The sequence below is a fragment of the Lissotriton vulgaris genome, chromosome 6 (genome assembly GCF_964263255.1).
Source record: "Lissotriton vulgaris chromosome 6, aLisVul1.2, whole genome shotgun sequence".
Classification (NCBI taxonomy): Eukaryota; Metazoa; Chordata; class Amphibia; order Caudata; family Salamandridae; genus Lissotriton; species Lissotriton vulgaris.
The window spans coordinates 479,623,516-479,650,990 of record NC_141694.1 but is presented as its reverse complement, the minus strand read 5'-3'; the positions used below and the strand labels follow the sequence as shown (position 1 = coordinate 479,650,990).

Genomic DNA, 27,475 nt, shown 5'->3' with positions numbered 1-27,475 from the left:
AATGAAAAACTAACATGATTTTTTGCTTCTTCATACAAATGTGAAGCATTCTTTAAATTCATAAGTCGAGAAGAGCAAATCTGAGTGACACGTGTTTAGGAAAATGTGCGCCCCACATTCAATTCTAATATATTTGGGAACACTTCATTTCAACTCTCCTTCAGCTTTAAGTATTACGTTTTTCTGTTCTGTCTGTAAGTGACATTTTAAATTAACGCGCACATGGGAGACCTGTGATTTATTAATGTATTTTACATGGTAGGAAAGACTCCACTAGTGGAAACAGACCACCTTAAATAAACAGAGAGTTTACTCTAGCACAGCAGTAGACCAGAATACAGCATAAAAACAATAGTAGGATTGATGCAATTAAGGTATAACTATCAGGTAGGTCCATTGGCCGTGTCAGCCCAGGCGCGGCCTGAGGCCAAAGGCCCATCACCGAACTAAAATCATTAACATTAACAGATCCCAGCTGGAAAGCAAGAACAGCAAAACTGTGGAAATCTGTTCTAGTCAACATTAGAATCCTCCATGACTATATGACTTGACATATATTTTTGCACTCTTGGATAGAGAAAACCTTACTTCATGTTTCTACACATTACAAGATAGTCCAGGTTTTAAAATGTTGTTTTTTAACCCTTTGACCACGGCGCTAATTCCGTCGAGGTGCTGGGGGGTGGGGGTGAGCGTGGTGCCCCCATGCTCGTGACGGAACCTCGCCATCATGAGTCACAGACGAGCTGTGCTCATGATGGCGTGGTTCCGTCACGACCACGCCCACTCACTTATTCGCCCGCACAGGCGTGGAATCAATGCCGCGTGGGCGGAGTGGCCGCAGCATGACGGAACCACGCCGTCATGAGCACACACCGCCCGTGGCTCATGACGGCGTGGTTCCGTCATGCACAGGGAAGGGATTAACAAAACTGACTTGTGTTGAACTGTTTTTAATATCTGTTTGCAACAAATAACTAATATCTTTTAGATGTATTTAATTTTGCACTAGAGGTTTTATTTTTATTCTTCATGTTTGCAAAACATGCCTGCTCTTTCTTGTTAAAGAGTGACAGGCTAAGGTTTTGAGTGGTTTGTGAGAAAGGTAATGGTGTGACCATGTCCACATCAGGGGTAATAAGCACTATATAAATGCAAATCTTTTCCCCTCTTCTATCCCTCCATTACCCTTCTCAATCCAAATAACTGGCTAACATATCCACCATTCAAATTATTTTCACATTTCACTATACTAATTCAACACTAATACTTTATGGGTTCTGGAGCAGCATGCTACTCACCAAAAAATGCTTCAACACCCCATCAAGGATAACAAGTGTTATATAAATGTAAACCTTTTTCCCTCTTCTATCCATCTGCTATCATTCTTAATCCAAATAACTGACTAACATATCCACCACTCAAATTGCTTTCATATTTCACCATACTAATTCAACACTAATCCTTATGGGTTCCGGAGTAGTGTGCTACTTGCCAATAAAAGCGCTTCAACACCCCATCTGGAGTAACAAGTGCTTTTTCCCTCTTTTATCCCTCCGCTATTCTTCTGAATCCAAATAACTGACTAACCTATCCACCACTCAAATTACTTTCATATTTCACTATGCTAATGCAACACTAATCCTTTATGGGTTCCGGAGTAGTGTGCTGCTCGCCGAAAAAGTGCTTCAACACCTCGTCAGGTTTAATAAGCACTCTATAAATGCAATTACAATACAATACAATATAAAATAGATCGCCCATCATAGTTGTTGTTAAATACTGGGCCTGACCACCATAAAACAGGCATCTAATTGCAATGGCTGTCTTGTGCACTTGTCATAAGATTTAGTGGTTTGTGAGACCAAACCTACTCAAGAAGTAATATAAGTGAGTTCCCTTCTTCTTTGCTATATTCACTGTTCTCTGTACGCAAAGTAGGACATCTTTAACCCTCACACATACCACCAGTACAAACAGGCACATATCTCTTCTTCCACACTCTAGCATACACAAGCAACCAGCCACCACTCAGTTGAACCTTATTTTTACTGAGCACCCTCTTAACAATATTTAATTGACAATGTGGTGATATAGGACATTGGAAAATAACTGACGGGAAGTTTTCTTTGGATTGCCATCACTTGTATGGAGGGGGGCATCTTCATAGGATCTTAAATAACCTGCCTGGATGGATAGTGGATGAAGCTGTGTGAGGAGTGCAGCATATGACTTGTTGGTGTAGGACGGCCTCCAGAGGTTGCTCTTGCCTGGAGCAGGAAAAGGACCAGTTGCCATGAGGAGGGGACAGGGAGCATGGAGACAAGAGAGCAGGAGACATGTGGTTGAGGAAAAAACTTTCTACATATATTTAGTTGTAAGTAGGTCAAAATTAACAATCATAAATGCACCTTGTTACATTAAATGTCGTGCTTGTGAGAGAGTGAACGTCGCTGGTGTCATGTGAAGGGGCATATATACAGCGGGAAGAAGGCCGCAAACAAAACAAATCATATATACAGTGTACTCTTAATGATGCCCATATGTTTGATACATTAAGAACAGATTAATCCTTGTGGGCAGTCACTAGGAAGGTGCCTTAAATTACGCTGTAAAAGTCGACAGCGTTTCGGCCTTTGCACAATGTTAGGCCATCATCAGGACCAGGTTACAATTTTTTAGAAAACAGAGCTCTGGTGTCTGAACAATTAAAACACGGAGAGCCTTACGAGGGGTAAATCACTTCTTCAGGGGGAAAGTGTTAGGCATGGAGGTGAATAAATCACGGTAACAGAGGTAATGGGTCCGGTCTGACCGAACGGTCTTCCGGGTTGCCGTTCTGTCAGACCGGACCCATTACCTCTGTTACCGTGATTTATTCACCTCCATACCTGACATATTCCCCCTGAAGAAGTGCTGTTTAGCACGAAATGCATCGGGGCTTTAACTTGTCATGGATTTATGAATCAGAGGATTTATTTGATTCAAATTACATTGTTCACAGCAAAACATCATTAACATATGAAGAAATATGCTAAGATGAGACTGTTTTGATTACCATGTGGATTATACCAATAAACAATTACATTGCTAACTGTTGAAGTATATTTGAACATTTACCTACTTATGCACTGTCGTGCAGCAAGAGTGCCCAGGGACAGTCCTTACCCCTCGTAAGGCTCTCCATGTTTTGATATCATTTTGCACCTTTTTTTTAACCAGAAGGGGATCTCCCGGAGCACCTATAAAATTGCAAATATCTGACCTTTCGATCTCCAAGTTTACTTTCGGAGTGCAGCGGTTATCATAACATTTGTCTGAACAATTAAGACACCATGTAGAAGGCAGTGAAAGAAAGTGGGAGCATTATGCATCCGAGAGCGACAGTAGAAGGGAAGAGAGTGCCTCGTGAATTGGCGGCCAAACGTGGAGGTACACTGCTTCTAGATCAAAGTGAGGACCGGAAGGAATGAGGTCAGGAGCGCACTACAGTTCGCTTTGGGAGCATAAATTAAACAGGAAAGGTGTATCCAGGGAAGCGGGAATGGGATGAGACACCAGCGTGAGTTTGGTAGAAAGTGCCAACCCGGGCGGCCGGGCAGGACGCTAACATTGGTATTTAACCCCTTCGATGCTTGTGACGGAACCATTCCGTCATCAGTCACGGCTGAGCTGTGCTGATGACGGAATGGTTCCGTCACGACCACACCCTGTTCTGGAATGTCCAGCACAGGCGAAAAATTCAAGTAGCAGCCAAAGTGTTAAATCTATTTGGGATACTACATTTCTCTATCTCTCCCAACCGGCTGCGCACCAGATTTCACCAAGTTCCCTATGCTTTGCCAACATTCACCTCCTTGCTTTACTTAGAACCCCTTGCACTCGCTCAAATATCAGATCATTCAAACTACCCAGCTTTCTCCTCTTTCCACCCTAGAGCTTCTCCTCCCCTCACTGATTTTCATACACCTCCTCAAACTTGTGTGTAGTCTCTTTTGTGGTGTGTCTAGTGCCTTTAGGATAAGCCTGACTGCTCTGCCAAGATACCACTGGGTTGAGCAGGGGTTATCTTGGGTGTATAACTCCCTTACCCTGACTAGAGTAGTGGGTTCTGCCTGGTTTTGGTGCATACCTTAGGCAACCAGAAACCCAATTCCTAACAATGTGATATTAGAGTCATAGAGGCCACTGTTTACCGAATATTGCATAAAGCTTATATCAAGAAATGGAATGGCTATTTTTAGTTTGGAGAGTCCTAATCTGAAGATAAAACAGCTTTATACTTCATTAGATTCATCTAGAGTTTGTAACTTCTTGGCAATACTGAAGATTGTCCATAAGTAAATCCTTGCAATCCAATGGAATATGTAATGCTATAAATAATTTTTTTTATTAATTTTACAAAAATCAATAAAAGCAATTTGGATATTAATTTGAAGGTGATCTGTCCTCATATAATTTTTAATTATTAGAAGGTTCAGCTTGGTTTATTATACTCTGTGTTTTCATATTATTTGTGCATATTAGTTAGTTGTCTGCTCTCCCTTTTCTGCTGGGTCACGTGCTTTACATATATTAGTTTCAAAAAATAAAATGAAAACGATTACTATAGCACCAAATAAACTTAAAAGGTGTAACCCCTTCTCCCTGATCATCTCATCTTGACAAACCCAGTTCCTCGCTATCCACCACCCAACAGCTCAAAACCCTTTCCTATCAAAAAACACAGAATGCCTAGCATTCAGCTGGCCAGCTCACTGCCACTACTTCATTATCACTCTAAACCCACTGCATCTTGTCTTCACAAATTCCACTCTATCAAAACAACCCTTGACCACATGTTGAAATATCTCACATCACAATCAAGTATTTTCCATTCCTATTCTTTTTTACCTCTCTTACATAGCCCGTGTCTCTCTAATCACCATGGACAAAACACTAGACTGGTTCACCTTTCCCCATTTCAGCCACAATTTCTCTATTTCCTAGTGACCCATACTTTTGACACCCTCCACACGTTCACAGTTGAAAATACACAAGATTCAATAATGGAACCATTTCGACCTTCACAGCAATCTCCTTGGACATATAATACATTTCCTTGGCTTTGTCTATCATCTATATACTGATCTATTTCTTCTTCCCCTAGATTATGCCTGCCTACCAAACTATAATTTAGAGCTAACTACTTACCATAAGAAACTAAATGGCATGTCACTCTTAAGAAAATTTACTCCAGAATATAAACTCTCTAATTCCTTGCCATTGTTCCTCCTACCTCGGTCCCCTCTCATATCTCCTTCACCATAGATATCTTAATACTCTCTATCACAACCAGGGCTCTAGGAGTGCTCTTTAACTCCACCATACAGCTGAACTCCATTATCTTACTCACAATCTATATTGGTAGATCACAATGTTTAAGTATTAGGAAATTCCACCATACTTCAAAATGGCTAAGTCTCTTATAAATCAATTGTTATGGAGAAAGCTGGATAGCTCTAATAGAAGAGTTGTTGCACTCCCCAATTACATGATTGGTAGAAACATCCACTCACATAGTATTTAACATACCCGGATCATCACCAGCCGCACTTCACTGAAAAACAAGTAGGCTGCTGCTCCGTAGAATGTGGGGCATGCTGCAGGACGCTAACATTGGTATTTAACCCCTTCGATGCTTGTGACGGAGCCATTCCGTCATCAGTCACGGCTGAGCTGTGCTGATGACGGAATGGTTCCGTCACAACCACACCCTGTTCTGGAATGTCCAGCACAGGGGAAAAATTCAAGTAGCAGCCAAGGTGTTAAATCTATTTGGGACACTGCATTTCTCTATCTCTCCCAACCGGCTGCGCACCAGATTTCACCAAGTTCCCTATACTTTGCCAACATTCACCTCCTTGCTTTACTTAGAACCCCTTGCACTCGCTCAAATATCAGATCATTCAAACTACCCAGCTTTCTCCTCTTTCCACCCTAGAGCTTCTCCTCCCCTCACTGATTTTCATACACCTCCTCAAATCTAACACATTTAACTGGGGAAGTCCGTGCCATAAGTTCTAACTCCCTTCACTTACCACCATAGAGAATGTAATTCCATAGAAACTTCAAACAAAGAATGACTAAATATACTACCATGTTACATTTCAATCATCAAGTGCTTATTGTTTTCGCATCTCACCATCCAAGTAATCACATAACAACTACCAATGTGAATATAACCACTTCATGTATAAATGTTCATCTATAGTTATGTATATATACACACACGCGCGAACACCCACACACACACACACACACACACACACACACACACACACAAATACGTTATTGTCTCAGGTTAAAGCAAAAACCCATATACAATGCAATAAATAGGGGGAAGAGGTAAATAGATCATTAAATCAGTAAATGCGAGCAAACTACAGCTCCTAGATCAATACCAGTCCATCTGCCTATAGCACTACATGTTCCAGTGCTTCCTGTCTCATATTGCAAAGCCGACACAGACTGGTAGCTCTCAGGGGCGCTTGACAGTGTCCATCAAATGGATTAAAAGATAGATTAAAAAAAGTCAAAAACGTAAAAATATTTTTCCCCTTCGTGATCACGATCAAATCTATGTATGGTTCTTGCTACATGATGGAGGATCACTAGGTGTATTACGTGTTTTTATGTTTTATTAACCTCTCACTGTTTAATAAGCAGCACAATGTCTTTAGGTCATGTTTTAGCAAAATAATATTCGAATATATCATGTCTTGGTATAGCACATTTATTAGGTGGATTTCTCATTCTTCTATCAGTCTAAATCGACATTCAATCATTTCTATCAGCATTCTAGAACTTAGCTATAACCAGAAAGCCAACCTTGCAACTACATCATAGAAAAAAATCGTCTCATCGTGGAAATTCCCCACACTCATCCAAATCAAAGACACCCATCACTTCATTATAAACCCCTGCCAACATCATCAAAAGTCACAGCATGGCCTGTAATGCTGTGCATACTATTCAGATTTGGCATCATGGCTGCACATGATATAAGGGACTACCTCTTCCAAATTGCAAATGGATACAAAAAGAAACGAATGGAAACACTATTTGCTCTCATCTATCTTCTCACCTTGGGGAGGGAGTTCTATCATGTCAAGACTGGCAGAACTATCAGAATGAACATTACTCTACTGCACCTTTTGAACTGTAAATTAATGGCCCGGTAAATTAGCATAACACCGACTGTTTCTTGATGTCTTACCCTTTTTTTAATCCCCACCAACAAAGAGAACATCAAAATCCAGGTAGTTTAGGTTTTTAGTAAGGGCTTTGACTCTTATTGTTTTACAAAAATATTACATATAAATAATGTCAATATTTTTATTTTATTTACTTTATATTTGAATTATACTGATACATCCACATATCACGTTGCTAAAGCAAAAGCACATGTTGTCTAGTTTTAAGCAAACGTCAATAAAAAAGTTTCAAAGTTCCAGAGTGTATGAATGTGTATCTTTTTTGTGTAGCCCCCCCATGTTCTTTAACGGCATTTACTACTTTTTTTTTTAACTCAGGCCATTCCATTGCTGCAAAGTACCTCGCAAAGCTAAAATAAAAATAAAAATATTAATAACTCTTTATTCCCTTATCGAAGTATTACCATTTTGTTGTTCTTTTGCTAATTTTTCTTTTTGTTACTAAATTCTTTTGGGAGTTTTCTCTTTGAGATGAATTTACTTAGCAAGGCCATAAATTATTAATTTTGGTGGAATAGTTCCTTTTTTAATAAACAAAGAACTGACAAGGGACGAGTTCATTGATGAATTGCATAACAGGTACATGCTGTAATTCTTACTCTTACCCATTACCAGATGTAATAAACCAATACTTCCACACCTCACTAAAAGGGCTGGTTGTGGGACTGATTTGTATATAGTCTCAACTAGCAGGTGATAATATCTTTGGGTTAAGAATCTTCTGGTATTCAGTTCTACTCCTGGCTACCTGAACATGTGTTTGAGGCGGTAAAGCCTCTTTATTAACATAATGTTGCTTGTTAAAAGTGCCAGTGGAGAAGTGTGGCTCGCTGGTTAGAGGAGGCATACCCTGAAGCAGAGGTCAGACCCGGGACCAGGGTTCAATTCTCGACGCGGCAGGGTCTTGAGCCCAAATCTCCACGGACTCGATAATTCTCGCTTCGGTGCCCACTCTAAGCACGAGTTCACACTATGCAGCTCTGGGCATTAAGCTTGCTTAATCTCCACAACGGCCCCCCGCGGCCAGATGCCTGGCTTTCACCTTGGCGATGCCCAGTACAGGTTATCTCCCAGGAAAAAGCCAGGACGGGTTCCCAATGCAAGCGCTGAGATGCCCTAGGGTAAGTCGAGCGCTATATAAGAACACACATATTTTGCTTCATTACCATGTTTTTGGGATATCAAATTGTCTCTCACCACAGCGAACATTTTCAAATAGAATTTTAAAGTGTCTATAACATACGGCGATATCATGTAATCAAATGAGGAAATTCAACTCTCCATTCTGCTATTTTAATACCATGACTGATTTTGGGCAAGTTTCCCTCAAGTAACACAAGACCTCTTGCACAAAAGAGACTTGTCCCAGAGTCGTCCTTCGAATTGTGAGAAATTCTTAAAACAGTTGACATACAAAGGGTATTTTCACAAAAACGTGTACTCTGTCCCATTAGGAATGTTAATGAGGCAGGAAACAGACTGTGTCCCCTTACAAAACCTAGCAAATGTTGTGACAACTTATAATTTGCAAATGGTGCCAGCCCTTGGCAATGACTAATCATTTCATGCTTTGGATGCAAACACAGCCTCAAAGTGTTTGTTCAATCCCTTGATCCCGCCGGCCGCCCCTTTCTCTTGTGACTTGAAACGGATCACCGTGCTTAAATGCCAATTTGTAAACTTCATTATGAACTACAAAGTACTTTTGTCCATTGAGAATTCACACTTTGCATTTGCACGGGAAGTAGGATTGACATTGCGAAAGAAAATTATTTTTTAGGCCTCTTGCAAAAGCCCACCGTTTCAGATATGTTTTTTGTGTACACTGAGACCCAAAAATAATCTTGCACGATATGCACTGGGCACCTACTAGAAACAGCAAGGCCAGGAGTGAGTATCATTTCCAACTCTCCTTGTGCACTATAAAGGTTTGTCTGTTAGCGCTTCCCTTTCTTTATTTGACTTCTGTGGGTGCTCCCACTGTCATGACTGACTATTTGGATATTATTTGGATACATTATAATTTATAAGTCTCCAAAAATGCTGCTAGGAGCCGTTAGCTATGCTTCACTGTCTGGTCTGTGCCTTGGACCTGATTCTCATAGGTATTTCCACAGCTAAGTTGAACCTAAGTGCACGAACGCTTCCATTCATGAGCGTATGGCAGCATTTCACATTCATAAAAGGTGAATTTACTCACGGAAATGGATTTGTGCACATGTATCATTTCAACACAGTGAAGTAATTTTTCTTGTATCTATATTTACACCCCTGCACAGGTGAACACGTTTTCCCTTCAGATTTGTGGGTATTCAGATTCTTATAGCATGCAACCTCCTACCCTAGATGGTTGGAGATTTCCTCCTGTGAAGGGCAGATATAAACCTTCATTCTGGAAGGGAATGGGAGGGAAGCTTCCACCGGCACAGTGGGGATGCAAGGGGAAGGGAGTTTCTCCTTTGGGAAAAAAAATATTTTTTAAAGACTTTCTTTTTTATTTTAAAGTTAGAAGTGAGAATACTCTTGGATAACACACTTACACGTCGGGAAAACTCTACCTGATACATTTATATAGCAATTTGAGCTGGCCCATACTTGAGAGAGATTAGGGATCATAAATCTATTCCATATTGCACGAGCTAAGCCACCTACATGATCTGCAACTGAGCTTGCTAGCCTAATGTCTTCCTAAATTCCTCAGCACTTGAATTCACTTCAAATTCATAAAAGACTATGGCATTACTCTTTGGAAAGTGGCATTGCTGTATCTTCCCAGTCGTATTCCTGCAGTTCTCAATTAATTCAAATATCTTGAAAATGAACTCATCCACATACATATATACGCCCAAATACATGCATTCTTAAGGTCTGCGTCTATAGCACTGCTAACTCAATAGCTGACCAAAGAGGTAACTGCGGCAGCTATCTGGCACTAGAAGTCATTCATGTAAACCCTTCCAATTCGAACTTCATTAATTTGAAGAAAGAGTACATCCTTATGACACAGGCATGAGGTCTGTGGCATGCCAGGAGACTGTGAGCTCTGTTCTTTCAGCCCTGCAGAGGTCTACCTCAAATTTAAGGATTCACCCTCCCCCCCCCTTGCTTGACACTAATCGTATTGGAAAAAGTGCGTCTACCAACATTGTCAGAGCTCTTTCGTCAACACTCCTGTGCTGGCTGGCCTCCAAATAGTGGTGTCCAGTCAGCTTCTTCTTGTAATTTACAAACAAGACCAGAAAAAATAAATCACCCTCATGTACAGGGTGATTTCTCATTCTGTCTGGAGACCATTAAATATTTGTCCTGCCACGACCACAATGATAGGCCCAGCAAGGCGGTCCTGGCAAGGAAAAATATGCTCAAGGAGGCCTTCTGACACAACAGTGTGATGTCCCTGTGGCACATGGGCCAGTGGGATTTAGCATTCTGTCGCCGGAATCCCAGCTCCTTCTAAAGAGGGTTTTTCCGGTATAGGTGGGCAACCCCACCTCACTGATTCAACAGCCAATGATACTTGTGCCTCTAAGGACCTTAAGGACAATTAAGTCCTGTTTTAGAGTTGAGTAGTATACAAAATCCTTCCAGTATCTGAATGTAGCACTAAATCTGGAGGAGAAGCCCACATGGGGATAACATACTGCAGGACACCTTCACTAAGAGGGTTCGTTCACTTTGTAAATTTAAAGATGTACTGTTCCACATTCATCTCTAAATAAGGCATATACACATTTTATTTAAGATATACCTACCGGTGCAGAGATAGCTTGACTTCTGTAAGAAATCTAAGTTTAAATGTCTATAGGTGGATTTATTCTATTAGTTTCCGTTTCAGATTTGCTTATGTGGCATCGTTTAGTATTTTTGTTTTACTACAGCAATTTATAGTTAATATATGCTGAATCTACTTCGGAATTCTCCTTGCATGGGCATTATGTAGAATGCTCACTGTACTCTTTTGCATTGTGTATGTTGTTTCCTGCACCCGTCTCCCCTTGCATAGTTAAGCCTTGGACTTAGCATAGCTACAGAAAGAAAGGGCCAAGGTCCATGCCACCCCTGTCTTTCTGAAAGGCTGAGGTCTGGACCGTGAAGAGCTGCAGGGCATTGAACCCTTTTCTCTCTTTACCATCCCAGAGTCTGGCTCGCGTTATTAATCCTGCAGTTCCTAAGCACTGGACCAAGGGGGTGGTCACACTTTCCCCGCTCATTTAAGTGACTTATACTTTACTTAGAACTGTTTGCTTTCTTATTTAAAAAAATGTTCCTTTTGTAATAAACTAGCTGCATAGGAATTATTTTACACTGGAGGAATAATAATAATAAAAATAATAATAGTAATCATAACAATAATTGCGCTCCAGTGACCAAATCTGAACTAGTGGGGAGGAGATGCTTCTAGGAGTCGTATTTCATTTTAATGGATTAAAATCAATGAGGATGAAGCGTGACAATCCAGGGAGACTTCGTGGGCTAATGCAATGCTTGTTCTTCTTGTTTGTTGGCCCATTTCTTTAATTGGAAAAGCACCACCGAAAGAAAAGCAATGCATGAGCGTGCACAAGCGGCCGTGGTTTTCACAGACAGACCTGCATGTTTTTCATCAAATTGAAAATCGAACGCTGCTGAAACCAAGCCGTAATTATGAAGCCTGTGGCTTCGCACTGCGACAGGTTCAGCTGGAATTCGGGATGTCAGTGCACCTATGGTAATGTGATACCAGCCTGCAGGTTGCACGTGTTAACATGCATGCAGTACCTGCAAATTAACCCTAGAAGGCGCTGCTGTGATGTATTGTGTTAGCGTTCACTACATGCCCCACGTTACAGAGTAAATCACTTAAAAACTCATTGTTAGACATGAAATAACATGAGTTTACCTTAGCGCCATTGAATCCAGCAAGGCCAGGAGCACCCACAAGACCCTCTTCTCCCTAAAAAAAAATATGGAAAACTTTGAGGGTCAGCACTTTGCATTGCGAATCTACATTGCAAGTAAAGCATGAAGGGAATCACATATACGTGATATACATATACATATATATCAATCAATACTTGTGGCTCGTTAACTTCAGTAGAGTAGGTAACAACAGTTGAAGCCCACCAGAGATCTGCGAAAACTCCGATAACAACCAATATTTCTGAGAAAAGGATCAGGGTGAAATGAGGAAATTCTGGTGGAATTGTATCCAGAATGACCAATTCCCACGGCAATTCCTGATTTCTTAGTAGACCCTCGGGGTCTACCTCGTATTTGCGCAAAGGATTGTGGGGCATATTACCAAGGGCCATTATCGCCGCTTTAGCGGGACTTTTTCCTGCTATAGCGGCGATAATTTTATCGCCCTATTACCAAGCTGTCGCTAACACCAGTTAGCGACAGCTTGTAGGCGATAGCGGGCATTTTGGGGCCGCTTTGCATGTCAGAGATAATTATCGCTAATGACATGCAAAGTGGGCGTGCCAAAATGTCAGTGACTGAAAACAGTTGCTGCAATCGCTATCGCCTATGATCAACACAGGCGTAGTTTTTGAAATATTTGCGCTAAGCGCGAATATCTCCTAAAGCTAACACCTGCCCTGACCAGCTCTTAGCCATGTTATCCAATGAGAGGTGGATAACATGGCTAAGAGCATTGTCACTGTAATGCCTGAATATCGCTGTATTGACAGCGATATTCACGCATTTCGCCCATTTTTTATCGCTTCTGAGATAAACCTTAATGATAGCAAGGTATCTCAGCGATAAAAACAGGTGAAGGGTGGCGATAGGAATATTCCCGCTAAGCCAACATAGCGATAATTATCGCTAGTTGTTGGTAATATGCCCCTGGATTTTCCCCAATCCCAGAGTTATCGGTATACACCGCCATCAATAATTCTGAGGGTGGGGAAATACCAGCCCTTTCCCCAGGCCACTTGCAGTGAAGGCCAAAGACTCTGATTTGTCAATGGTTACTATTATCAATGCATCTGTTCGTGTAGGGAAGGTTTGCCAAAGTGGGTTGATTTGTTTGATCTTATGGTGTAGTGTGAAAACGTTTAGGGCATTGATCACAGCTATAACTTAAACATGTAAGCAAAGAACCCCAATAAATTCATGGTTCTTGAATTTGTTTTACACTGATGTTTTTATGATTCTTTTGTGCACCACAGGGATGTCAGTGGAATGTTACTTTCTGGGCGCTGTGAGCTGATGCCTATGTCTAAAACACACACTAAGGAAACCGGAGAAGGGTGCCGAGAGCAGGCTTGGAATCCTAAAGCCAGCTGCAAGTTTAAAGACTTTCCCCCAAATGTCCTGTAATCTCTCAACGCCTGCCGAAACTGCCGCAGCACATTTCATGCTGGGCGTCCAATCACTGACAGCGCTCTACCACCTGTGACTTTTCACCACATGCAGCGACCACCAGGAATTCCTCATTATATGAGCACATTACCACCCAGCTCTAAAATCTGTAGCTAATGCCAGTAAACCGAGCTTCGTGCATACCTGTTGTGATATCTCAGAGGAATGAACAGGAACTGAAATTAAGCAGGACACAGAACGGCAAGGCACTTTTTTTTCCTACACTAATGCACATTGAAACTTTTGCCTGTAGACGAATATCTAGTGCAGCTGCTCCATTTTTAATTCTCACAACTACTTATCACTCATTGTACTGCGAGCAGGCAAGGGGAATGGTAAGCAGATTTTAGCTACATACCAGTAATGTGGACTATCGATTCAAACTCAATACTTGTGCATCATTATTTTTTCACTGCTTGCATTTACTAGAAAGTTGATTGAAACGAAGTACAAATATGTCTTCATCAGCCTCGTAGACGGGAAACATCATTTACAACATGGCATGAGCCACGCATGCCATTACAACGAAAGCGTTACCACGCGCATCTTTCCCACGCATATGCCTTTAACAAACATATGCCTTTACCAAGCATGCCTTTACCACCATGGGGCAGATTTACAATAACTGGCGCATCCCCGGGGATGCGCCAGTTATTGTGCGCCGCAGCTCCGCCACCCATGGTGCGCCGCATTTACAATGCGGCGCACCATGGGGCAAAAACGGCACAGATGCGTCACGCATCTGTGCCGTAAAAGTGGCGCATTGCTGGAGTTGTGTCGCAAGCACGACGCAGCTCAGGCAATGCTATGGGGGGCCCTATCTGTACAATGCTGCATCAAGACTTACGCCTGCTTCAAGCAGGCGTAGGGCTTTGACGCAGCATTGGCCTAAAAGTGACTGAGTGAAATCTTGTAGATTTCACTCAGCCACTTTTAAGAGGCGTTCCTGCGCCGGAACGCCCCCCCTGCGCCGGAACGCCTCCTTATGGCGCAGGGCTTTACAACGTGACGCATCTCCCAGATGCGTCACGTTGTAAATACCCCGCACCATGCTGCATCTTTTGCGCCGCCGCTGCGTCAGCAAAAGTGACGCAACGGCGGCATAAAAGAGGTACAAGGGGCTTGTAAATCTGCCCCTATAAATGTAAGTATTTTGCAGTTAAGTCCAAAGCTGTTAGATATATCTGTATATGTGTGCATGTGTCTGTATGTATGTATTTATATCTATATTTATATATATATTTTCACTGAAAAAACCAAAGGTTACAGGGACGTTATAGTTAGGAAATAAAAATTTCAAAACGCATAGAAATTCACCAAAAAAAACAAAGGTTACAGGGACATTATAGTTAAACTGACATTTCACTTGTAAAAAAAACAGATAAATTCAGCAGCTATAGTTAGCTGAGCTAGCTATAACTTACTCCCCTGCAATGCACCTCACATATTACATCACTCATGACATGCTCAGTGACATCACTTATAAGATTGTTAGAATTGGGGGTCTCTAGTTGGCAGAGGTAGGTACCACTGTCCAAATTGGGACCCTTGCTTCTAGTCAGGGTAAGGAGGAAACCCTCTGATATAACCCCTGCTCACCCTCTAGGTAGCTTGGCACGAGCAGTCAAGGCTAATCAGAAGGCAATGTGTAAAGTATTTGTACCAACACTCACAGTAACACAGTGAAAACACCACAAATTGACTCCACAACAGTTTAGAAAAAGAAAAGGTATTTAATCTAAACTACACAAGACTAAAACGACAAAAATCCAACATACACAGTTCTAGAATATGGTTTCAAAAGAGTTCTTAAGGCTGCAATAAAAGTTCTTTAGGTTGCGATAAAATAATCCACAGTTGCGTGAAAAGTTCACAACTGCGTCACGTTTCAGACACAGTACCGTTATTTGCGACAAAGTTCCAAAAGCAGAACTGGTGCGGTGGAAAACAAGCAATGCGTTGCTCCTGTGTCCCTGGGGAGGCATTTGCGACAGCCCCGCTGCAGCAGCGGGCGTGTTGCGATGAATCCGGTCTGTATGGGGAGGAAGGCCACTTGTCTGGGTTCCGGTGTGTAGGTCCCGTAGGAAGTTTGTTCTCGCAAAGGCACGATGCGACGATCTCGTAGAGGCTGCGATGATCTCCGGGGCGACGATGCGCGGTCCAGCGGTGATGCTCTCTCTTGCAGCTCCTCGATGCGATGATTTCGGCGATGACCCTCGCAGCAACGTGATGTGGTCCGCATGCAGGCGGTGCGGCGATCTCACCCAGCGACGACAGGCTCTGCGACGACACTCGCAGCGATGTTAGACTTCCCGCACCGACTGGGTGCGTCCTGCAAACGAAGGATGCGACGGCTCTGACAGCGGCAACAGGCGCTGCGACGATCTCAACCTTCGTAGCGGCGGGAACTTCCTGCACTGTCGGGGATGCGCTCCGCAGCGAGCGATGCGATAACTTTTCTGTAGCAAAGTCTTTCAAATCTTGGTTTCCAGCTTCCCAGCACAGGTACAACTTCCAGAGGTACCACACATGGGCCACGCACTCCAGGAAGGACAGAACTCTCTCAGTAGAGCTCAGGGGGAATCTGGGGGTGAAGTCATTTTGTTGCTGGGACTTCAGAACAGGGAGCCAGCTCTTCTCAGGCCCTTGGAGATTCCTTCAAGCAAGGGGACACAGCACAGCAAAGTCCTTCCCCTCTCCTTGGCAGTAAAGCAACAGCAGGGCAATCCAGCGGAGCAACAGCTGGACAATCTTCCTTCTTTAGTTTCAGCTTTCTCCTTGGCAGAGGTTCCTTCTTGATTCCAGGATGATCTAATCTTCTGTTGTCAGGGGTCCTGTACTTATACCCTAAAAGTCTTTGTTCTCTGTGTGCAAGTGGGCCCTGAGCCCGGTCTGAACCAGTTCTGAGTGTTGCTTGAGCACTTTGTTTTCCTGGCTTCTCCTTTCCTTTCAGAGTGAGGGGCAGGGTCGTCAGCTGCCCAGCAGGAGGTGGGGCCAGCATTGTGGAAGGCAGGCACAGCCCTATTCAGGCCCAGGTGCTATCTCCTCCCACCACTCAATTTGCAAATGCAGTCATTCAGCCTAGGGCTGACTCAGCCAGCCTCCTGGGGAATCCCCAGCTCCTGTCACCCTCAAACCAGATAGTAAATACACAAACAGGCCAAGGCAAACAGAAGGGTCAGACAAGAGAACAGCAACCTTCTAAAAGTGTTGTTCTCAAACATAGGATTTAAAAACAACCTTTCCTAAAAGATGTGTTATTAAATTCCGAGTTCCGGGATACTAGACCTATGTCCTATCTTGTTTCTATGAGAAGAAATGCTGGTAGCCACTGTAGCCAGCATCCCCCATGTTAATCTATGGAGCAAGATAGCCTTACAATAGTGAAAAACGAAAATGGTTGCCATTCACTACCAGAGCATGTCACCTGCACCAGTACATGCTCTACCTTTCATATGCACTGCACCCTGCCCAGGGGAGTACCTTGGGCCTTCCATAGGGGTGACCAATGTGCAAAAAAGGGAAGGGTTAGGCCTGGTCAGTGGGGACACTGACCAGGAGGATATGGCAGTTCACAGACTGCACACAGGCACTGAGGTGGCAGGCCTAAGACACCATTTTAGGGCTACTCATGTGGGTGGCACAATCAGTGCTGCAGGCCCACTAGTAGCATTTGTCATCACCAGCCCTGGAACACCCAGTCCACTTTACTAGGGACTTCATGGTGATACAAATATGCCAATCATATAGATCCAATCATCATAACAATTTACACAGGGAGCACTTACACTCTGGCACTGATCAGTAGTGGCAGAGTGTCCAAAGCATCTAAACCAGCAAAAATGAAATCCAGCACAACATCAAAAATACAGGAGGTAGAGGCCAAAAAGACAGGGGAAACCACGCCAAAGATGCAAGGTCTAACACAGATCACTTCTGAAATCTCAAATGGCATCACTCCTGAAATCACTGATGACATCATCCACATGCACACTACTCACTGATTCATAGAGCCACTCAAACATCAACTCACCCATACAGCCACTAACGCAACCACTAACTCACATGAACAGCCAGTTGTGCATCTTCTCACTGACCCACACATTGGGCTCATTCATCCAGTCATACGGATATACAGACACTTTCACACCCACTCATACACCCATACATCTATTCTCATATTCAATCACCTATAGAAATACACAGATACCTACTCACCCACCCATACCATCACTCACACATCCATTCACTCACTCATACAGTTACTCCACATTCACTCACTTACTCATAGACATACTAACACATCTACTCAGCCACCTATACAGTCACTGAGACAAGTAAATACTCTCCCACACCGCCCTTCTCACACTCACTCACTGATACAGCCGCTCACACACCCATTCACTTACCCATACACTACTCACATACCACTCACTCACCCATACACCCACTTATACAACCATTCATGTACCCATACAGCCATTTATGTGCCCTGTTACTCACCCATACAGACATTTCTGTACCTGCTTAGTCACCCATTCAGACACTCATACACTCTCTCATTCGCCATTTATAGCCACTGACACACCAGCACACTCACCGATACAGTCAGTCATTCATCTTCTCATTCACTATTATGCCCACTTACCACCACAACACACTCACCCATACAGATACTCACACAGTCACTCACTTACTCATACACCCACTGACTCACTCAGTCTTTCACATGCCCACTCACTCTTTTATACACCAACACAATTTACACACTCACTCTCTCACCTATATAGAAACTCCCACAACCTTTTACCTTATTGTATACGTTTAACACTCAGTAATTTTTACAAAAACACTCACAATCACTGGATGATGTCAACAGTGATGTTATCAGTGATGTCGTCCGTAATGTAATCTGAGATGTCATCAGTGATATCTTTTGCGATATAATCAGTGATGTCATAAGTGATGTCACTGACCATATAATGAGTGATGTAATATGTGAAGTCATAAGCAGTGCATTACAAGGGCATAAGTTATAATTAGCTCAAGTACCTATAACTGCTGACTTAATTCTATTTCCTCACTATAATGTCCCGGTAACCTTTGCTTTTTTTTGTGAATTTCAATAGTTTTGTTTTAACTAGCAGTCATGTTTGTAGAGTGGTGGAAAAAGAGGGCGATGCCTCAGACCAGCTTTCACAAATCCTGCTGTGTCACACTTACTAGAGGTAACAGGAGGGCTTCTTGGCCCCTAAGGACCTGCAGCTTCCAAGAGGAGTTCTTCACCAAACCAGTAGAGTGTCAGGAGGTGTGTTTGCAGAGTGGTGGAGAAAGGGGGCGTTACCTCCGAAGATCTTTACCAATCCCACGTTGTGGAATTTACTGGAGGTAAAAGAAGGGGTTCCTGGACCCCACAGACCGGAGTAGTGGAGAAAGGGGGCAGGGACTCAGGTAACTTGCTGGTCCTGCATTTGTTTTTGTTTTTATGAGGTGGCCCCCCTTCCCTGGTACAATTTAGACTTCGGGGACCCCATAACCTGGGGCCAGGCCTTATTTTAATGAGGGAGAATTGGCCACCCGGCCCTCCTCCCAGGCTGATTATGACCTTGTGATCCCATCCTCAAGGGCCCAGCCTTTGCTATTTTTATTTTTGGGAAAAAATTCCAAGGGAAGGGAGGACGTGCTGCCCTCCTCTGGGATTATTTCAGCCCTGGGATTCATCCCACAGGGCCTGGCCAGTAGTGTGGGTGCCCTGGTCCCAACCCAGGGCACCCACTGCCAATGAAGGCTCGATGGACCCTGCTAGTTCCCCACCTCCTGCAGAGACAGCATTGCTTTTACACATAGGGAGATGCCAACATTCAGCTCCCTGTGTGTAAAAGCAAAGTATTCTCTGCTTTGAGCTCACAACTGAGCACAGTTAGCTATGACTTGGTGGGAGAGGTAATGCTCATGCCAAGCCATTACAAACAGCTATATCTAACATATATTCTGCAAGTGGCTGTGTGACTGTGTGTATCTGTGTGTGAGTGGGTGTCTTAGTGGCTGTATGGGTGTGTCAGTGGATGTATGAGTGTATGCATGGTTGTGTGAGTGGCTCTATGAATGAGTGAGTGGTTGTATGATAATTTGTATTGGTCTGTGAATGGGTATGCGAGTGGTTGTGTGGGTGCTTGAGTGGTTGCATGAGAGGTTGTATAGGGGTGTGAGTGGTTGTGTGACTACTTCTGTGGATGTAATCAGCAATGTCATCAGTGATGTCATTTGAGATGTCATCAGAGATTTCAACAGTGATGTCACTGACCATGTCATCAGTGACGTAATATGTGAGATCATGACCAATGGATTGTGAGGGCATAAGTTTTAGTAAGCTCAGCTAACTATAACTGCTGAATTTCACTGTTCACAAGTGAAATCTGAGCCTAACTATAACGTCTCTGTAACCTTTGGATTTTTTCAGTGAATTTCTAAGGGTTTTTACATTCTATTTCTTAACTACAGTGTCCCTCTAACCTTTGTTTATTTCAGTGACTTTCTAAAGTTTTTTTTAATGTTATTTTCTAACTATAAAATCTATGTGACCTTTACTTTTGAAGTGAATTTCTAAGGTTTTTTTACAAATTTTATTTCCTAAATCTAACCACTAACCTTTGATAGTGAATGTGTGAGTGAGTGCATGAGTGTCTCAGTAAGACTGTGAGTGGGTGTTAGAGTGCATGAGTGGGTCTATCAGGGGGTGTTTGAATGTCTTAGTAGGCTTTCGAATGGGTGTGTGTCTAAGTGGTTCTCTGAGTGGTTTTGTTTAGTAGGTCTCTGTGTGAGGATATGAGTCTGTGAGTTAGTGCATGAGCCTCTGAGTGAGTCTGTGACTGGATGCATGAGTGCTTGAGTGGGTCTGTGAGTCAGTGCATGAGTCTTATTGGGTCTGTGAGTAGGTGTATAAGTGTCTTTGATGGTCTGTGAGTACGTCAGTCTCTGATTTGATCTGTGACTGGGTGCATGAGTGTCTTTGAAGGTCTGTGAGTGGATGGATCAGTCTCTGAATGGGTGAGTGGGTGTGTGAGTGGTTGAATGATTATCTGAGTGGGTCAGTCAGAGGGTGTGCCACTCTCTGAGTAGAGATCTGTGAGTGGATGCATGAGTCTCTGAGTGGGTCTGTGAATGGGAACATGAGTGTGTGAGTGGATCTGTGAAAGCCTACACGAGTCTCTGAGTGGGTCTGTGAGTCGGTTTTATGAGTGGGTGAGTAGACCTGTGAGTGGGTGTGTGAGTGTCTCAGTGGGTCTGTGAGTAGGTATGTGAGCTTCTGAGTGGGCCTGTGAGTGGATGGATGCATGAGTGTGGGAGTGGGAGTGTGAGTGAGTCTCTGAGTGGGTCTTTGAGTGGGTGAATGAGTACATGAGTGTCTGGGTGTCTCTGCCAGTGGATGTGTTAGTCTTGAGTGGGTCTGTGAATTAGTGCCTTAGTCTCTGAGTGGATCTGTGGGTGACTGTATGAACCTCTGAGTGGGTTACATGTGTGTTTGAGTGGGTCTGTGAGTCAGTGCATGGGTCTCAGACTTTGTCTGTGAGTGGGTGCATAATAGGTTTTAAGGTCTGTGAGTAGATGGACGAGTCTCTAAATGGGTCGGTGAGTGGATGTGTGAGTGTCTGAGTCGGTCTGTGAGTAGTTGTGTGAGTCTCTGAGTGGGCTGTGAGTGGGTGAGTAAAAGTCTGCATTGGTTAGTTAGTGGGTGTGTGATGCTCTAAGTAGATCTCTGCATGGATGCATGAGTGTCTGAGTGGGTTGTGACTGGGAACATGAGTGTCTGAGTGGGATTGTGAGTGGGTGGCTGAGTGTCTGAGTGGGTCTGTGTGAGTGTGCAAGAGTCTGAGTGGGCTTGTGAGTAGGTGTGTGCGTCTCAGTGGGTCTTTGAGTGGATGCATGGGGGTGTGAGTGATTCTGTGAGTGTGTATCTGAGTGAGTCTCTCAGAGGGTTTGTGAGTGGGTGAGTGAGTATCTAAGTGGGCCAGTCAGTTGGTGTGGGACTCTATGAATAGATATATGAGTGTCTGACTGGGTCTGTGACTGGAAACATGAATGTCTGAGTGGGTCTGTGGCTGGGAACAGGAGTGTTTGAGTGGGATTTTTAGTGGGTGGCTGAGCATCTGAGTGGGCCTGTGTGGGAGTGCAAGAGCCTGAGTGGATCTATGAGTAGGTGTGTGAGTCTCAGTGGGTTTGTGAGTAGATGCATGGGTCTGTGAGTGAGTCTGTGAATGTGTGTGTTTCTTTCAGTGGGTCAGTGAGTGGGTGCTTGAGTGTCTAGTGTGTCTGTGAGTAGGTGCGTGAGTCTCAGAGTGGGTCTGAGTGGGTGCATGAGAGTTTGAGTGGGTCTGTCAGTGGGTGTATAGTAAATCCAGTAGGGGCACACCGGAGCAGGTCCTCTTGCCAGCTTCCCCTGTGATGGTCCTCCTGTCCTGTTCGGCTGCAGTCCGCTATACTGTGCTGCCTTCAATTTTGTTCCTCCTATGCTCGTTTTCTGCTAATTTTTCTGCCTTTTCTCTCCTTGTTCCTGCCCTCTATGTTGCCTCTTTCTGCTCATTCTGCCTGTTATTTTGTGTCTTTATGCTCGCTACTGAGCTGGAATCTGTCTTTTGTTGCTCGTTTCTGGCCTCAATGTTGCCTCTTGCTGCTGGTTTCTGACTTCTATTTTGCTTCTTTCTTCCCATTATTTTGCCTCTTTCTGCTTGCTCCTGACCTTTATTTTGCCTCTTTATGCTAATTTCTGACCTTTGTTTTGCCTCTTGCTGCTGGTTTCAGACCTCTATTCTGACTCTTTTTGCTAACTTCTGCCCTTTATTCTGCCTCTTTCTGCTCCTTTCTGACCTTTATTCTGCCTCTTGCTGCTCATTTCTGATCCCTATTTTGCCTCTTTCTGCTCATGTAGTACCTTTATTCTGGCTCTTTCTGCTCAATTCTCACTTTATTTTGCTTCAATCTACGAAATTTAGTGTAATTCCATCCAGCAGTTCGGGCTCTAGTTGTGTCTAAAAATCTCTATGGAATTTAACATTTGGAAAACATTTTTTGACCCTCCATTTTCTTGTTCCACGCTTGACGGATCAATCCAAAACTTCCCATGCATAACAAGAATCACCGGTGTACTTTATTTGGAACATTTTGTTACGATTCTTTAAATGGCGCCAAAGATAGAGGCAAGTTAAAAAATACTTTTCCTATGGAAACATGGTCATAACTATAACTACCTATTGGCGACCATCAGTAGGTAATATATACCTACTGAGTGTCTGTACTGGTGAGTGTGTGGGCGCATGAGTGGCTGTAGCAGTGATGTAGTGGTTGTGTGAGTGGCTGTATGAGTGAATGGATGTGTGAGTGGATTTATGGATCAATGAGTGGGTGTGTGAGTACTTCTATTGGTCTGTGACTGAGTATATGAGTGGTTGTGTGGGGGTGGGAGTGGGTATATGAGAAGTTGTATGGTGGGGATGTGAGTGGGTGTGTAAGTGGTTCTGTGGATGAGGCCATCAGTGATATCATGAGTGATGTCATTTGAGAAGTCATCAGTGATGTCACTGACCATGTCATGAGTGATGTAATATGTGAGGTCATAAGCCATGCATTGTGTGGTGTAAATCATAGTTAGCTCAGGTAACTATAACTGCTGAATTTCAAAGGTGGGTCTATTACTGGATGTGTGAGTGTCTGACTGGGTCTGTGAGTGGGAGCATGAGCTATGACTGGGAGAGTGAGTGGGTACATGACTGAGCGGGTCTGTGAGTGTGTGCATAATTATCTAAGTGGGTATATGAATGAGTGTATGATTCTCTGAGTGGGTCTGTGAGTGGGTGCATAAGCCGCTGAGTGGGTGAGTAAGTGGGTGCCTGAAAGGATCTGTGAGTGGGTACATGAGCTTCTGAGTAGGTGCATATATGTCTGAGTGGGTCTGTCAGTGGGTGCCTGAGCATTTGACCAGATGAGTGAATGGGCGCATGACTGATGTGGGTGTGTGACTGGATGTGTGAGTCTCTCACTGGGTCTGTGACTGGGCATCAGTCTCTGAGTAGGGTTATGTGTGGGTGCACAAGTCTCTGAGCGGGTCTGTGAGTGGGTGCATGAGTGTCTGAGTGGGTCTGTGAGTAGGTGCATGAGTCTCTGAGTGGGCCTGTGAGTGTGTGCATAAATGTCTGACTGGGACTGTGATTAGATACATGAGCCTTTGATTGGTAGAGTGAGTGGGTGCATGACTGAGTGGGTCTGTGAATGGATACATACTTGTATGAGAGGGTCTATGAATGGGTGTACGATTTTCTGAGTGGGTGAGTGAGTGGGTGTGTAAAAGTCTGAGTGGATCTGTAGTAAATACATGAGCCTCTGAGTGGGTGCAAAAGCGTCTGAGTGGGTCTGCAAGTGGGAGCCTGGGCATTTGACTGCATGGGTGAGTAGGTGCATGACTGAGTGGGTCTGCAACTGGTTGTGTGAATTTCTCACTCACTCTGTGACTGGGCATCAGTCTCTTAGTAGGGATGCATGTGGGTGCATGAGTCTCTGAGTGGGTCTGTGATTGGGTACTTGGGTGTCTGATTGTGTCTCTGAATGGGTGCTTGAGTATTTGATTGGGAGAGTGAGTGGGTGCTTGACCATCTGAGTGGGGCTGTGAGTGGGTGCATTCATGTTTTAGTGGCTCTATGAATGGGTACATGAGTCTGAATGGGTCTGTGAGTGGGTGCATTAGCCTCTGAGTGGTTGAGTGAGTCGGTGCATGAGTGTTTAAGAAGATCTGTGAGTGGGTGCATGAGTCTCAGAGTAGGTGCATACGTGTCTGAATGGGTCTGGCAGTGGGTGCATGAGTCTCTGAGTCGGTATGTGATTGGGTGTGTGGGTCTCTGAGTGGGTCTGTGAGTGGGTGCATGAGTCTGTGAGTGGGTGCATGAGTCTCTGAGTGGGCCTATGAGTAGGTGCAGGAGTGCCTGACTGGGTCTGTGACCGAGTACATGAGTCTCTGTGTGGGTCTGTGAGTGGGAGCATGAGTGTCTGAATGACTCTGCTGGTTTCTGACCTCTTTTTGGCCTCTTTCTGCTAATTTATTAACTTTATTTTGCCTCTTTCTGTTAGCTTCTCTTATCTATTTTGCCGCTTTCTGCTCGCTGCTGACCTTTATTTTGTCTCTTTCTGCTCGTTTATCACCTTTATCGTGCCTCTTCCTGCTTGTTGCTGACCTTCCTCTTTCTGTTAATTTCTGACCTTTAATCATCCTCTTTCTGCTTGTTTGTAAAATGTTTTGCTTCCTTCTGCTTGTTGCTGACCTTTATTTTGCCTCTTTGTGGTCAATTCTCATCTTTAATCTACCTTTTGTTGCTCCTTTCTGACCTCTATTTTGCCTCTTTCTGTTAGTTTCTGACCTCTATTTTGCCTCTTTCTGCTGATTGCTGACCTTTATTCTGCCTCTTTCTGCTCGTTTCTCACTTTTATTTTGCCTCTTTCTGATTGTTGCTGACCTTTATTCTGCCTCTTACTGCTCGTTTCTCACCTTTATTCTTCGTCTTTCTGCACGATTTTCACCTTTATCTTACCTCTTTCTGCTTGTTGCTGACCTTTTTTCTGCCTCTTTCTGCTCATTTCTGACTTTTATTCTGACTCTTTCTGCTCATTTCTGACCTTTATTCAGCCTCTTGCTGCTTGTTTCAGACCTCTATTTTGCCTCTTGCTGCTCATTTCTGACCTTTTTTTTGCCTCTTTCAACTCGTTTCTGACATTTATTTGGCCTCTTTCTGCTCATTTCTCACCTTTATTTTGACTCTTTCTGCTTGTTTCTCACAATTAAAACAAGCACGGGAGCCCATGGGGATATTCAAGAATATTTCACAAAAACCGATGTGAATTAAAAAAAATGCTTTTATGCAATGGCAGTTTTCCAGAGTAATCCAAAGACCAAGGCCAGGGGGTCAGGTATTCCTACTCTGCACCCTTTTCTTTTTTTCCTGTTTTTTTGTGGAACTTGGCTGAAGCCATGGTCCAAAATGGTTGCCAACACTGCCCAGTTGAAATGTTGGTTGCCAGTCAAGGCTCTGCATTGCCCTGCATGAGCTCATTATCATTCGTGAATTAGCAGTAATCGCAGATGTCCTTATTTGGATTTCCTTAAATCTCAAAAACTTCTGAACTGGTTTAGACAGAATAACTGAAAACCCAATCTAGGAACCCAAATCTACTTTCCTGCTAAAATTTAGTGTAATTCCCTCCAGCGATTCGGCCTCTGGTTGCGTTCAAACTCCTATGGGAATCAACATGGGAAACACACCATTTTTGGAACCCCCTCATTTCTCAGACCCCGCTTGACAGATCACCCTTAAAGTTTCCATGCACAATAAGAATCACTGGTGCATATACATACATATAACCTACTGGTGGTTGGCAGTAGGCCGACCACCAGCAGTATAGTTAGGACAATGTTTCCACAGGAAAAGCGTTTTTTAGTTTACTTGTATCGATGGCGCCGGTTGAGAAACTTCATTTGATTCCCATTCACAAGGTGCTCACAGCCAGTGCTGACATTTGGGGTGGAAACATGCCCTCGGTAACAATGTAATCATCAAAACAGTATATCCCGCACTCCAGAAGTTTTAATATCCAAGATAATTTATTACCACTACTGAAATCAAGATGTTTCAACAAGAAAGTCTTGATCACGGTTAGGTGATTCCTTCCTCTATCTTCCATTTTATACAGGCATACCCACTTAGCTGATAATAAAGCATTGTGGGGTATGTAGTTTTAAAAGACACATACATTTAAAAGCAATATATAATACATACTTCAAAGCATTGCTTTGCTCAATTTTGTACGTTGACAGTCAAGAGGAGTACATTAACATTCTTATTGTTATCAAATTAATTTTACTGCAAATTTCAAATTCATATTTATGAATCTGTCAGTAATTTGCATTTGTCTTTCTTTCAGGATGTGATCTTATCTCAATTGTTAAAACTTAGTGCATTATCCCATCAATGCAATTATACCACTCTATTCTGGGCTGAGTTAACTTTTTGTTCTTCTTGTAATCCAGTGTCTAGGTGTTTTATATTTCAACATACCATGTAAATATTATCTGTTCTAGGCTAAGTGCCTATAATGTTTCTAAGTGCCATTCAAGTTAAATTCTTTATGGATGTTTACATATTTCATCATCTCATTCATAATTTTTGCTAGACAATCTCTCAATAGTGGTTATATATTAATATCCCTGATAAGTAGAATTAATAGTTTTTTATATAAAATCATAGGTTACAGGGACGTTATAGTTATGCTCAGTTTACACTCATACACAACCATAGAAATTCAGTTGTGATCATTACCTGAACCACCATTAACTTACGCCCCCACAATACACTGCTTGTGCATTGATGGGGCGTAGGTTAATGACCCATGACATGTTCATCATTCATGACATGACAAGGCACCACTCATGACATGGTCAGTGACATCACTGATGATATCTCAAATAACATCACTGATGACCTCTCCGTTCCTCAGGAGCAAAATTCCTTGCAGTGCCAAAGATCCGAACTCTGCACTGGGGAGGACGGAGTTTCCAACACGGCACCTCTAAGCTGTGGAACCTGCTGCCACCAGAAATTAGGAAGGCTAGCTCTCTTTTGGGCTTCAGAAAAAATTAGAAAACCTGGTTGTTTCAGTGAGGGGGGCTGGCTGGGTGTCTGTTCATGGTTCTAGCGCCGAGACACCATTTCTGGTATTTGTGCGCTTTATAAATTTCATTATCATTATCATCATCATTATCATTATCATAGTAATTGTGAGTGTTTTCCAAAGTTTGTGTGTTACACATACATACTAAGGTACCACAAAAGTTA

At 43.2% G+C, this 27,475-nt stretch overlaps 1 protein-coding gene across 1 annotated transcript in view; it reads right to left on the bottom strand.

Annotated features, from left to right (window-relative positions):
• LOC147707467 (collagen alpha-1(XIX) chain-like) overlaps window positions 1–27,475 on the bottom strand; it is a 1,668,057-nt gene that overhangs the window by 767,934 nt on the left and 872,648 nt on the right. Inside the window, exon 11 of the mRNA XM_086925649.1 lies at window positions 12,136–12,189. Coding sequence (XP_086781775.1) covers window positions 12,136–12,189 — 54 coding nt within the window. The remainder of the gene's footprint in view (window positions 1–12,135; window positions 12,190–27,475) is intronic.